At 50.0% G+C, this 14,534-nt stretch overlaps 1 protein-coding gene across 3 annotated transcripts in view; it reads left to right on the forward strand.

The window, feature by feature from the left end:
* PARVB (parvin beta) overlaps nucleotides 1-10,954 on the forward strand; it is a 93,675-nt gene extending 82,721 nt beyond the window's left edge. For all 3 annotated transcript variants that reach the window (XM_043964958.1, XM_043964959.1, XM_043964957.1), the window contains exons 11-13: nucleotides 826-927; nucleotides 4,810-4,882; nucleotides 10,389-10,954. In XM_043964958.1, the coding sequence (XP_043820893.1) occupies nucleotides 826-927; nucleotides 4,810-4,882; nucleotides 10,389-10,465 (252 nt within the window). In that variant the 3' untranslated portion in view covers nucleotides 10,466-10,954. The remainder of the gene's footprint in view (nucleotides 1-825; nucleotides 928-4,809; nucleotides 4,883-10,388) is intronic.
* The last annotated feature ends 3,580 nt before the right edge of the window (nucleotides 10,955-14,534 follow it).

The raw sequence follows: 14,534 nt of genomic DNA on the forward strand, positions 1-14,534 counted from the left end.
TTCTTCCCTTGGTCCATACTTTATACCTTCAAAATGGCTCCCAGAAGGTCTGGGAAACATGGGGTCTCTTTCCTGTTCTCCTGCCCATTGACCATGGGGCCTTCACTAAGGCTCTCCCTTTTCTGGGCCTCCTGTATTTAAACTGTAAAATGAAGGAGTTGGACATTTCCAATGGAAAGGACCCTGGTTAGTCCCTCCCTTGACAGACGGGGGGGAAGGGGCTTCCCTGAAGTTACATGTAAGTGACAGAGCCAGGATACTGGAAGGGACCTTTAGGGTCAGTTAGTCCATCCCTCTCATTTTACAGAAGAGGAAACTGAGGCCTGTGAAGGTTAAATGATTTTGCCAAGGTCACACAGACAGCCAGTGCAAGAGCTGGGATCATACTAAGACTGGGAAGGGCTTTGACGATCACCCTGGGTAAATGACTTACCCAAGGTCACCCAGGTAGTAAGGATCTGAGGTGGGATTTGAACCCAGTTGTCTGTGGGCCACTGTGCTTCCAATATCCTGTGGTTTTGTGGGGTTCCCTGGCCTTTGTCTTGGTTTTTCCCTTTGCAGAAAGGGGGAGTGATCCCTCCCAGAGCTCAGTTAGGGACTGGAGATGGTAGTGACAGTGTCTTGACATTTTAGGGACACGAATGAGAGCCTGAGGGGTTCTTCTGCCCCCTCCCCCCGGGTCGGGAGAGGGCATCTCTCTGGCCCTGGTAGAAGGAACATGGTTCCAGAGGCAGACAGTCTAGGCTTGAACACTGCTTTTTCTCTGCTTGGATGAGTGAGAGGCAGGACCTATCCAGGAACATTACTGATGCTGGTTTTCTTCAGTTTGCAGATGGTGTGTACCTGGTTTTGCTCATGGGCCTGCTGGAAGGGTACTTTGTTCCTCTCCATAACTTCCATTTAACTCCAGAGAATTTTGACCAGAAGGTATGTATACACCTCTGTGCATGTCTGGGCATCAGGGCTGTGGGCTTTGGTGACGGCTTGGAGAAGGACTCCGGGAAGAGCCTGGCATCATTTTGTGCTTGTACCCTCGTGCTTCTAGGAGTTAACCTTTAGACTGTGGTCATTGAAAACGTCACTCTTAGCCTTTGCAAAGGTCATCTCCGAGGAGTCCATCTCCGTGATGATTCAGGGGTGGGCAGAAAATGTGAGCCAGAGTGGGTAGCCAGAGACAAGTGGACAATGGAGCATGGATCTCAGTCTGTTTAGACTCCTGGCTGGCTGCCCTGAGCTCCCAGCTGCTGCAGCTAACCACAGGCAGGTCCAGCCCAGCCAGGGTGGTGGGGAGCCAGCAGAGGCCAGTGTTCGGGAAAGGTGGGGAGGTCTTGTTGACGATACTTCTCATGTCTCCTCTGTGTTTGCTTGAGGGTTCTTGCCATTTCTCCGCTTCCACGGGGCAAGTGCCAGAGGCATTGTTTTGGAGAGAAGATTGTTTTAAGTAAAACTGTTAAGGAAACAGACGTGGAGAGGGCCTGAGATGCTAGCCAGTGAATAGCACTAAATTTAACTCGACAAACATTTGATGAGCATCTGCTGTCGACAAGATACTGTGTCAGGTACTTGGGTACAGAATTGAAAGGTTACATAGTCCCTGCCCTCAGGGGACTTCCAGTCAAATATCAGCCAATGAGCTGGGTAGGAATGGGAACTAGACCCGTGATTTCATTAGACCTACAGTCTTGGAACATTGCCTGGGACTCCTGAGAAACTTAAGTGATTTGTCCAAGGTCACACAGACAGTATGTGCCAGAGGCATCTTAAAAAAAATCAATTTAATTTTATTTTCATGTTCGACTTCTCTCCCTCTCCCTCTCCTTCTCCCCCTCCTAAACTGAGAAAGCAAGAAAAACAAAACCTATTGCAAACCTACATAATCAAGCAAAACAAATTCCTGCATTGGCCCGCATTGGCCTGCATCCACCGCCTTCATTTGCAGCCTGAGTCCATCCCCTCTCTCAGGGGTTTCATCTTTATTCCTCTGCCCGAGGCATCTTGAACCCATGTCTTCCCAGGAGGCTCAGAGGCCTGCTCTCTCTACCCACTTTCCAAACTGCTTCTAGCAAAATTTATTGGAGAATAATGGTAGCATTTCTAAAGCATTGTAAGGTTTGCAAAGGACTTTACAAATGTCATCTCATTTGAGCCTTGCCACAGCCCTGGGGGGTGGGGGGTAACTGCCATTGTTATCTCCATTTAATAGATGAGGAAACTGAGGCTGAGAAAAGTTCAGTGACTTGCCCAAGGTCTCACAGCTAATAAGTGTCCTGAGGCAAACTTGGGTCTCTAGCACTTTCTTCACTGCACCAGTATATAAGTAGGACAGTATAGTATGTAGAATTTAATGAGGGAGACCCAGACAGAGTGTTCTAGGAATATTTGAGCTCTTACAGTAGGGGGTAGGTGGGAGGAAGGCTAGACAGGGAAGCTGAAAGTCTGGGAGTCAGAAGATCTTTCTTAGAGAAGATCTGATTTCTTAGTGATTTTATTGGTGGAGGGAATTTCTATGTGAGGAAAGTCCCTCAACCAATGCAGGTTGACACTTTTTCTCAGTCAATCAATAAATGTTTATTAAGCACCTATTATGTGCCAGGCACTTTGATTAATCCTGAATATACAAAGAAAGGAAACACATAGTCCCTGCCCTCAAGGAGCTTACAATCTAACAGGGTGACAATATGCAAACAAATAGATACAGAGTAAGGTATGTATAGGATAAATAGGAAGAAATTAACAGGGAAGGCAGTAGATTTAAGAGGGGTTGGGGAAGACTTCCTGTAGAAGGTAAGATTTTATTTGGGACTTAAAGAAAGCCAGGGAGGTCAATAATCAGAGGGAGGGGGCAGCTAGATAGCGCAGTGGTTAAAGCGCTGGCCCTGGATTCAGGAGTACCTGAGTTCAAATCCAGCCTCAGACACTTGTCACTTACTAGCTGTGTGACCCTGGGCAAGTCACTTAACCCCCATTGCCCCACAAAAAACCAAAACAAAACAAAAAAATAATCAGAGGGAGGGTATTCCAGGCATGGGGGACAATCAGAGAGATGGAGAGTCTTGCTCATGGACCATCCAGGAGGCCGGGGTCACTGGGTTGAAGACTAAGTGTCACAAACAAAGTGCAAGGTGCAAGAACATTAGAAAGGGAGGAGGGGGCAAGTTATGTAGGGCTTTGGATGCCAAACAGAGCATTTTGTATTTGTTCCTGGAGGCAAGAGGGAGCCTCTGGGGTTTGAGTAGGGGGTGACCTGAACTTTAGGAACATTACCTTAGTGGCTGAATGGAAGATAGACTGGCATGGGAGGGACACTTGAGGCAGGCAGACCCATCCACAGGATATTGCAATAGTCCAGGCATGAGGGGATGAGAACCGGCACCAGGGTGGTGGCAGCTTCAGAGGAGGGGGGGGGCATATAGGAGAGATGCTGCAGAGGTGAAATCAATAAGAGGTGTTGCAGAGGTGAAAATGACAAAAGAGATGTTGCAAAGGTGAAATCAACAAGAGATGCAGCAGAGGTGAAAATGACAAGAGATGTTGCAAAGGTGAAATCAACAAGAGATGCTGCAGAGGTGAAATCAACAAGAGATGCTGCAGAGGTGAAATGGACAGGCTTTGGCAACAGCTTGAATATGGAGGGTGAGAGAGAGTGATGAGTCCAGGATGACTCTGAGGTTGGGAGCCTGAGGAATGGGAGGATGGTGATGCCCTCTACAGTAATAGGGAAGTGCGTGGGGGATGCTTACAGGGAATGATAATGAGTTCTGTTTGGGAATGAGTCTGAGAAGTTAGGGCCAATAAGTAGATTTAAGAATCATCTGCAGAAAGATGAAAATACTTGAATAGTCAAGTAGGAACAAATTTCGTGTCTTAGAGAGTTGTCTGGGGCTTAGAATTAAATGACTTGCCTAAGATCTCATGGCCAGAATATGTCAAGAGGCAGAGCTTGAAGTCAAGTTATCCTGGCTCTGAGGCTGGCCCTCTATATTCATTCTCTCTCTCTCTCTCTCTCTCTCTCTCTCTCTCTCTCTCTCTCTCTCTCTCTCTCTCCCACCCCCCACCTAAAATGAATACTAGGTCTCCCCCTACTTCAGTGCAAAGACCCCATCTGTGAGAATCCCCCTTGTTCCATGGTGTCCTGATTGTGTGTACTGAAGCCTCATGGGAAAGTCTGACCTCTGCATGTAGTCACGGTCTTCTGCTGGACTTGGCCAACGTAGAATTTCTAACATCTCCAGTTGTTTTCAAATGTTGTGGGTTTGACTAAACACTGATTTTTTAAAAAATGTTTTTCTGTTAATTATTAATGTGCATTGTGAGTAAATTTTTATCCATATGTTTCTGATTCATTTTACACTTAACTCATCAAAATATTATGGTTCAAAGGGTTTTTGATTGCTGAGCATTCTGAGATCTCTTCCAACTGCAGAATTCTTTGACGGGTTTTTCCCAGTTTGTTTTCTCCCAATTTCTGTGGCTGGCATTTTGTTTCTGGAGGAGAGAGTGAGGTTGGTGACCTTGCACATCCCTCCCTCACTGAAATCCAATTCACTGCAAGTCATGACACCACCCCAATGTCATGGTCCTCTTTGAGAATGAAGGACAAACAACATGAAATGCCTACTGCGTGTACTTCACACGGCACCTGGCGCTTAGTGGGTACTTAATAAATGTTGCTTGCTTGCTTGTTTACTTGATAGGTGCTGGGAACGTGACAACAAAAATCAAGCTGGCCCCTCCCCACAGGAAGCTTACATCCTCTCTCCAGAAGTAATTGTGGCTCTTTGATAATGACCAACTCTTTTTTTTGGGCAGGTCCACAATGTCTCATTTGCTTTTGAACTCATGCAAGATGGAGGACTCAAAAAACCGAAGGCTCGTCCAGAAGGTATGAGATTCTTTTTTTTTTTGTCTTTTTTTAGGCAACGGGGGTTAAGTGACTTGCCCATGGTCACACAGCTAGTAAATGTCAAGTGTCTGAGGCCGGATTTGAACTCAGGTACTCCTGAGTCCAGGGCCGGTGCTTTAACCACTGCACCATCTAGCCGCCCCTTATGAGATTCCTTTTACAAGAAACTTGAAAAAACAAGTGATTAATTTCTCTTGTTTTCATCCCCTTCCATTTCTGAATCTATTCCTCTCCCCAACCAAGCCACTGTCATCAAGTCTGAAAATGTATGCAGCATTCTGCACCCATAGCCCTCCGACCTCTGCAAAGATGGGAGGGAGGTGCTTTTCCCCCTGTTCTCCTAGGGGCCCAGTCCAAGTTGGTCCTGATAATTCCACGATGCAGGGGAGCAACTTGGAGAGCAGCCCAGCCCATGGAGAGGCAAAGTGATTCGCTCAGGGACACTCAGCAAGTATGGGTCAGAGGCAGGACCCAAACCCTTCCTCTCTTTCCTTGATAGCATGAAATGTTGATGGTGACTGTCACTGATGTGGAGTCTAACATGGTTGGCTTGGGGTAATGAGCTCCTTGTTCCCATCAGAGAAGCTGTTGCAGGGCTGGGAGAGGAAGAGATTCTTTTTCACCTCTGGACGGGGATGTAAGCTGTGGGGAACGTAGATGAGGGTAAAGAAGAAAGTCCCTGCCCTCAAAGAGCTTCTATTCGAATGGGGAAGATGATCCAGGGTGGGTGTGTGTGTGGGGAAGCCCTGAGGGGCTTGGAGAAGTCAGCAGAGGGTGAGGAGGCCAGCCTGTGCCTTTTTGAATGGAGGAGCTCACTATTAGGAGGTTGTGGCACTGGGGTGCAGGAGTCGTCCTCCTCCCTGAAGAGAATTCAAGAGGCTCCAGAGCCAGGGACTAGAGGCAGAATTTCGAGCTCAAAGTATGCAGTCCCAGGAATTTCCAATGATGAGGGTTCCCCTCCCCCATCATCTTACAGTTGAGGAAACTGAGGCCCAGAGAAATCAGAGGACTTGTCCAAGGTCACACCAGCTTAAAGGAAGGGGCAGAGCCATGATGATGGACTTGGTCACACCTTCTTCCCCTGGTGCTCCAGTTAGATTCTGAGCCACTCCAGGGCAGGGGACCAGGTTTTACAGTCCTGTGGCTCCCCCCACCCGAGCCTTGCACAGTGTTTCTTCTTTGAATGAATAAACAAATGAGTGCCTGTGTGGGCCAGGCTGGGATGGGCTCGGGGAGTGGGCACGCCCTGGGTTAGGAGGCAGCTGGTGGTCAGAAATAGCCAGGGGGAAACTTGGCTGCTCCCCAGTGAGCTTGAGTGTCATTACATCCAACAGTTCTGGACGTGGGTGCAAGGTGATAGCACTCAGGAGAATTCCTGTGGACAACTGCCTGTGTCTATCCCTCTGCCTGAAGGCTGCTGGGGCAAGTGGGAAGCTTCCTTCCTTATTCCTGTTGAGGTCAGAGCTTGCCCAGCTTGGACTCACAAGAGTCCTAAGGGAACAGTGGGCTAGGTTCGAATCCTGCCTCTGTGTCCTCTGCCAAGTCACTGTTATCTTCCCCCTGTAACTTGAGAGGGTTGGGCTGGATGGCCTCTCAGGTCCCTTCTAACTTTAGGCCTGTGGCAGTGCTTACGGGCTTACTTCCTGCTTTAGAGGGGCTGGGGTCTGTACCTCAGCTATGTTCTAGCTCTGTGACTCCATGTCCTCTTGGGTCAGTTGGTGTGACCATCTAGGTTGGGAATGAGGAAACGCTCAGAGAGTTAATTCCGTAGAGCCAGATGGTTTACCAGGGACTTTATGCACGTCACTGTCTCCATCTCCCCTCCACCATTAGAGTGACAGCTTCCTGAGGGCAGGATCATTTCTCTTTGTTTCTCTAGTGCCTGGCACAGGGTGGATGCCTACTTGATCCTGCACTGGTGCTACTTATGTGTGTCTATTTGGTGTCCCCAAATGGAATGGAAGGTTCTTACTTATCTTTATCTCCCTGTTCACAGCCTCCCCCCACTCCTGGTATACAGAAGGTGCTTCATAAATGCTTGTTGATTAGTTATCTCAGTCAACAGGTGGCAGGTCTTATTTACCCAGTGAAGTGACTTAACCAAGGTCACACGGCGAGTGAGTGGCCAGGCCAGGATCTGCTTCCTCTGACTCCCAACCCCATATTCTTTTGGCCTGTTTGGGGGTAGGGTCTTTTCTGACACCTGAAGCCAGACATTTCTCGTGGTTGCATTAGCATCTTCCATTTTCTCCTTTGTCGCTGCTGTGGTCTTGGTGGAGGTGGGGGGCCAGTGTAGCTGCTTCCACTGAGTCCAGCCCGGCATTTCTTGGGGAGGGGGCCTTGCTTCTCCCTCCCCTAATGCGGACCCCCACCTCCCCCTGCACCTGTTGCTTTGCCTGGTTTCAGCTCCTTGAAGAGACACCTTCCCAGATTAAGTTTATCACCTCTAATTGCATCCTGCCTTGATTGACTTCACCTGTCCCACCACTGGAGGGAGGAGTCCCAGGAGCCTCCCACTGCCTTCCTTATTTATAGAGGGCAGAAAGCTGCCTGGTGGGTGCCTCTTTCTCTGCACCTGCCTCCCTACCTGCTTCCAGCTCTCCGAGATGCCCCAGGCTGGCAGGTACCACTGTCCCTGGTAAGCCACTGTCTCTCTCCTGCCTCTTTTGTGTGTTGTCCCCACCTTAAGATTGTAAGAGGAGAGGCACTCTTTAAAAAACCCAACTAATTGTCACCCCAGTGCTTGGCATGTAGTAGGCACTTAATAAATGTTGATTGGACTGGATTCCCATTCAGAGTGCCTCTTGTGGGGCGTATGAATACTTTCATTTAGCTGGCTGAGATTAGAGGGCTTTTACTCCTGAGCTCCTAAGGTGTTGAAGTTGGCATTTCTTGGGGTCTTTCACATGGGATTCTTCCCCTTTTTACCATCCCCTACAGCCTCAGGGAGGTGTGCTTGGAGCAGTCACTGGGAAATTGCCTTAGATTTGACCGATTTTTCCTCTACCTACTTTCTCACCTCGGGCAAGTTTCCCCCTTCATTGGATGCAGAAACATTGGCTAGAAATTTCTTCCATGATGTTCAGAAGGGAGGAAGGACAGGTGTGAGAGGCTGGGTCTGGAGAGTAGACAAGAGCCAGAGGAAGAATTAGCCAAGTGGACAAAATGTCTAATGGAGAGCACTTTGGTTCCTGAATCAGAGCCTGTTGGAGCTAGGAGGGCCCTTAGAACAGAGGATGTCAGGGTTGGGAGGGCCCTTAGAACAGGGGATGGCAGGGTTGGGAGGGGCCTTAGAACAGGGGATGGCAGGGCTGGAAGGGGCCTTAGAACAGGGGATGTTAGAGCTTGAGAGGTAGGCACTTTCAGATTGGGCTCAGCCGTCTTTTCATTTGCCAGAAGGGGCTTCCTCAGCTCCGTTCCTTGCTCTTTAACTGAGGTGCTGACCAGAAGGTGTCAAGGCCTCCAGGAAGATTGCAAATTGACCTCCCCACTTTCCAGTTGTGACGCTGTGTGACAGTCAGCTTCTCTGGGCCACAGTGTCCTCGTGTGTGACTTGGGGAGGTTGGGCTTGGCCTCTGAGGGCCCTTCCAGTCCAGGCCTGTGCTCTTGTCACCCCCCCCCCCAGGCCTTCTTTAAAGCCCATTATACAGAGAGGGAAGGAGAGGGAGAGAGAGGGAGACTGTGCACTTAGCCCAAGTTTGATCGATTTCTTCCCCGGGGTCAATGATCTGATCAATGCCAATTTTCTCTTCTCAGCATTTATAAGGACTGCAGCTCAGTGTCTCTAGGTTGGCCACTCATAGAATTAGCCTGTTTGTACTTCTGTTTACTCACCAATGTTAATGTTATGGTGTGTTGTTTTTTTCTTCTGTCAAGTCAGAAGTCAGGGAAAATATAGGAGGCTGATGAATTACTGATCACAGAATTGGCTGTCTGGTGCACCAGCTGCCTAGGTATTCTTCCTGTACCATCTCTGACAGCAGGTCATCCAGCCTTAGCTTGGTGACCTCCAGTGATGGAGAACTCACTACCTCCTGAGGCAGCCCATCCCACTTTTTTCCTTTGATCACCTCTACTCAGGATCTTTTTTTTCCCTTTCATAAAACCAAACCAGTGTCTGCTTCTCTGAAATCCTCTTTCCTCCCCCCCAGTTTGCTTCTGGTGTAACCCCCTTGGGCCAGGCACAGCAGTAAGGTCCAGCCTTCACGGTAGCCCTCCATTAAGCACCTACTGTGTACTGGGTGCAGGAGATACAGTGGCCCCAGTATGTCGTGGCTCCCCAGCCTGCCTCCTGAGATGAGCCGGCTCCTCAGGGTTGATTGGGCAAGTGTCTGTGCCTGAGGTCGTGTTTGGTGGTTGCTATGGCAAACCCGTCAGGGTGGTTGAGGGCTCACAGACGTCATCTCTGGCCAGCACTGGGCCAGGGGCTGGGCTAGAGCGCCCAGGAAGCCCAGACCTGCCCCCCTCCCCTCTCTCCCAGCTCTCGTTCATTAGCTGTATTCTGATTAAAAAGAGAAAGGCAAAGAGGGCTGGGAGGCCTGTCTCTAGATGGGTTTCAGGGAGGTGTCAGTTTGTCTTTAAATAGAAATGTTATCCCATGGACGTGGCAGAGATTTCAGAGCGGGGAGATTGATTTCCAACAAGTAAAAATAGCCAAGCGCAATGAAGGCACACCCAGCAGCCAGGGACTTGGGAAGGGCGGGCGCTGAGTCGTCCCCAGTCTGGGAAGGCAGCCGTGCCGGCCCGTAGAGCTCTGGATGGCAGCCCCAAGATCTGGCTTTGAACCCTGCTCCACCGTCCCCTTTGAAATGGAAGTCATTACACCAGAGGTACAGGAAGATGTGGAGAAAACGCACGCTAGCTCTTTTACCAACCGCGGACAGTCCGGGCCGCCGCCTTCCCCTGTCCGGCTGTCCGGGCAATTTTCCTAGGGCCCAGCTCTGCTCCAGAAGCCCCAAGGGCTCCCACCTATCCCCTGTGCTTGGAATGTGCTTCATCCACTACCCCTGAGAACCCCTACCTTCTTTTTTTTTTTTCTTTTTCCAATTAACAATGAGTTTCTGTTCGGCCCCTTCCTCCATCCCATTGGAGGACCTTGTAAAAGGAATGTCTCTATTGGCTCTGCTGATCTGAGTCCTCCCCCATTATCCAGCTGTTAGATAGAGCCCTGTATTGACTTTGTAAATAATCCTCTGTGCACGTTGTAGATTGGAAGCCCCCAGAGGGCAGGGGCCCAGCACCTCCCCAGAGTGCATTGTGCTCCCTGAGATGGTGGCCTTTCTCTTTTACCCCAGTGCTTTGCACATCATAGGCACTTTTTACTTGACTGATTATTGCCATTTTTCCTGAGTCGGATGAGTCCGGGCATTTGCCGTAAGGGATTTCTGTGCCTTATTCACACGGGGGGTGGGGGTGGGTGGGGGGGTGTTGCTCCCTCACACCCCCTCACACCCCCTAAATAGCTGCTTCTTTTCCTCTCCTGCAGATGTTGTCAACCTGGATCTCAAGTCTACCCTGAGGGTTTTATACAACCTGTTCACCAAGTACAAAAACATCGAGTGATCCCAGAAGCTGCTGAAATATTCATCCCCAACGTCTTCCTGAAGGGAAACCAGTCTTCGAGCCCCACTCTCTCCTTTGTGCCTTAGACTAGTTGGCCTGCCTTCACCATGCCACAGGATTTGCTGCCTCCTCTTTGCAGTTGTTTGATGCACTGTTTCCTTGGTGCTAGGGAGCAAAGCCCACTGGAGATGATGGGGCCGGGGCCAGGGGGTGGGGGCTCCCCAGGCTCGGAGGCTGGATCCCTCTTCCTCTTTTGCTCTTGGAACAGATGACCAGCTCAGACCCCGCCCCCAGCGCGGCCACCTGGACTATTCTAGCATGGAGCCTGCAGGGACTGGGGTCTGTCCAAATGCCCTCACGCTGTCCTGGCTTTTCCACAGTTTCTTTCGCCTCCTACATCCAGTAAAAATGGGCTTTGCGTTTTTCTTTCCACCCTCTCCTTTCTTTGTTTTTTCTCCCCTTTCGATGAAAGTCTGAAACTATTTATAAGAAACCCTTGACGTGTTCTCTCATTATATGAATGTTCAGTGGCCCATTTTACATAATGGAAGCACAACCCCAGAGTACTGAGTTTCTACAAGAAGGCCCTAATGACAAACATGCTTATTTATTCTTGGCTAATTATCTGGTGACTCTCGGGCCAAAGGGGCCCGTGACAGGTGGACTTTGGATCTCACCGGCCTGGGAGCCAGGAGAGCAGGGAGCTCCTCCCAGCCTGGCCACTGTCTAGCTGTCTAACTTTGGGCAAGTCATTTCCCCATCCTTGGGCCTCAGTTTCCCCAACTGTCAAGTGAAGGTTGGTGAAGTAGACCTTGGGACATTTATTCTAGCTCCCTCATTTTGCAAGCCAAAAAACACTCAGTCGAGATTTAGAAGATAGTAGGTTTAGAGGGGGAAGAGACCTAGAGGCCCCCCATTGCAGCCCCCTTGTTTTATAGATGGTGAGCCTGGGCCCCAGGAACATTTAGTGACATCTTAGAATCACACTGATGATGAGAATCGGAGATGGGATTTGAACTGGGGTTCCACTCTGTCAGTCCTTCCTGAAGCCTCATTGGGGGAAGGGATGTCAAATGTCCAGTGCAGGGAGACTGGATTATGGTTCAGCCTTTCCCTGGGGATCTGGTTAATGGGAGGCAGAAGTGGTGATGGTCAGAGTGGTCCAGGCTCTGGTCTTCCACTGGAAGTGTGTGCCCCTCTGGCTCCGCTCAAGCCCAGCTGCAGGGTTATCCCTTGGAGGGCTTTTGGTCCCACCTCTGCCCTTTACTGTGTCATGGTGGGCAAGTTCCCCACCCTTCTAAGGTTGAGTCCTTATCTGTGACATCAGTGCCAGCCAGTGGGCATTTATTAATCACCTGTGTGCCGGATGCAGTGCTAGGACAGGGCACAGAGACTTCAGGGAGATGGCCTCTGCCCTCAAGGAGTTGACCCTCTCTTCTGTACCCCTCCTTTCAATTTAACAGCACTTATTAATCGCCTGCTGTGTACCAGGCACTCTGCTAAGTGAAGAGGGTACAAAGCAGAAAGGGAGACGGTCCTGCCCTCAGGGTGCTTTCATTCTCCTGGCACCCAGCAAACATTACCTGAGTTCTGCCCCCCCCCCCCCCCGCTAGGCACTGGGCTGAGGATAGAGACAGAGGCAAACAGGAGCGGCTCCTGCCCTCCTGTGCCCTCTCTGACTCCCGCCCCCATCCCTGATCTGGTAAAGCTGAGGTGAGCAGGGTCAGGAGACAAGGTAGCGGGCAGCAGAGTCCTGAGCCGGGAGGGGGAGAGCCTCTCACTTATCCTGTGAGCTCAGATGCCCATGCCTCTTTCCGGGCCTCGACTTCCTCTGTAAAATGGAGGAGTTGGGGTTGTTGGGCTCCAAAGTCCCAGCTCCTGTTGTCCTTGCCCTAAAACCGTGGGTGAGTCCCCTTGTGCCTGTCCTCACAGCCCCCAGGGAGAAAAGGTCGGTTCTCCATTCTCCATCGGTGCCCAGTGGTTCTTCCCATAAGCCACCTGTAGCAAATGGGAGGCCAGGGCTGATGTTCTCAGAAATCCTTGCCCTTGTCTCATCATCTGGGCTGGCACAGCTGGTGCCTTCTTCAGGGAGTGACCCAGCAGGGGTAAGAACCAGAGGCCAGTGATGGAAGCATCAGGCCAGGGCATCCTCTCCCCTCTGCAGGGCTCGTCCAGAGCCTCCAAAGTCTGACCCTGGACCCAGGGGGTTCACACTGGCCTCCACTGAGGACTTGGGAGATAGGTGCTCACATCCTCCTCTGGTGCTGGTATCCACCCCTCATTTGTACACAGCTGCCCCCAACATCTCTGCAGAAACTGTGCACTTGAACAACATCAGAGCTGGAAGGAACCTTAGGAATTCTCTGCCCCGACCCCTTTTACCTGTGGGGAAGCAGGCCAGAGAGGGGACGTGAGTGGCTTGAGGCTATAGTGACTGGCAGAATTGGGACTAAAACCTACGTTTAGTAAATGGAAAGACTGCTAAGGTCTGCTCAGAGGACCTGAGAACAGGGGATGTCAGAGCTGGGAGGGGCCTCATAATCTGGCAAGCTACAAGTCTCAAAGTACCTAGGCTAAGGGACCTTAGATTTGTGATCACCATCAGAAGCTTTGGATGTCCTCTCACTAGGCCAGATTTGAACTCAGGAAGAGGAGTCTTATTGATTCTTTTTTTTTTTTTTTTTTTTTTTTTATACAAGGCAATGGGGTTAAGTGACTTGCCCAGGGTCACACAGCTAGTAAGTGTCAAGTGTCTGAGGCCAGATTTGAACTCAGGAACTCCTGAATCCAGGGCCGGTGCTTTATCCACTGCGCCACCTAGCCGCCCCCAGTCTTATTGATTCTAATGGTACTGACCTCAGAAAATGCCTAGCAAAACCAAGTTTGCTTGCTTAAAGACCCTGCTGTTTGTGTTTGCTTTTTAAAAGGAGTGAAAAGAATGGCAAGGCAGTTTGTCTAGCAATCAATGGGCAAGCATTTTCCTGGCTAAGACGGCTGCTCTGATCACGTCCTTGTCACTCGGGGGAAGGTGCATTATTGAAGTCAAGGCCTGACTTTGCCCCAAGCTGGCAGTACCACCCCTCTCCGGATGGCGCATCCCCTTCCCCCTCAGTAGTAGAGTTCACATTCTGATTAAATATTTAAGGCACAGGGGGTTGTTGCTTGATGTGTTCCTAATGCTGGTCCCAAGGTGGCCACCTTCTGCTTCTCAGGGACATTTTTCAGCCTGCCCCATGCCTTATCATTACCATCATTTTGACTAGCACTGCATCCCAAAGTTTCTTCTTTAGAATTGCTTGGAAGCTTCTCTGCTGTCATCCTTTCTTCTCTTGCAGGCCCGAGTGTTGCCTTAGTAACTAGAGTTACAGTTTGTTCTGGGCTCCTCGGCACATCCTAGGATTTATGAGTTGAAAAGGACACTGAACCTACTCCTTTGATGGATGCAGAATCTCATAAGTAACATATAATTGAGCCAGGTCAAAAGCCCTGATTGACCCCTAATCCAGGGCTCTTTCTACAGGGTCCCTGTCCCTATTGTCCTCCATTTTTTTCATTTAAAGCCCTTTCATTGAAGCTAAGAAGGCAAACACTTGGTTCTGAGTAAGTGTCAGTCCCTAGCCACGTGAGTCCTTTTCCTTAATCACGGGTTTAGCGTGAGCTGGGAAGGAGGTCAGAAGTCATCTTGTCCAATCCCTGCCCTTTACGAATGAGGAAACGAGCAAACCAAACAAACAAAACACTTCGAGCCTCTTCAACAATCTCTAACCTCCGGGAATCTGGACTCGGCGTCAAAAGAACTGGCTTGGAATCTCAGCCCTGTCCTTGCCAGCAGGATGACGTAAAAATCCCATGACCTCTTGGGGCCTTCTTTATCTTTCATATGAAAGGATTGGGCTCAGAAGAGGCAGTGTGGTCTGGTGCGAAGATTTCTGCATGACCCTTGGTGAGCCACCCCATGTCCCTAAGCCTCATTTTCCTCTTCTGTAAGATGGTTTGAGGAATAGTCTCCGAGGCCCAGTCTAATTCGAGGTCAACAATCCTGTGATTCGAGCTTCTCTAACATCCTTTT

Source organism: Dromiciops gliroides, chromosome 5 (assembly GCF_019393635.1).
Source record: "Dromiciops gliroides isolate mDroGli1 chromosome 5, mDroGli1.pri, whole genome shotgun sequence".
Taxonomy (NCBI): Eukaryota; Metazoa; Chordata; class Mammalia; order Microbiotheria; family Microbiotheriidae; genus Dromiciops; species Dromiciops gliroides.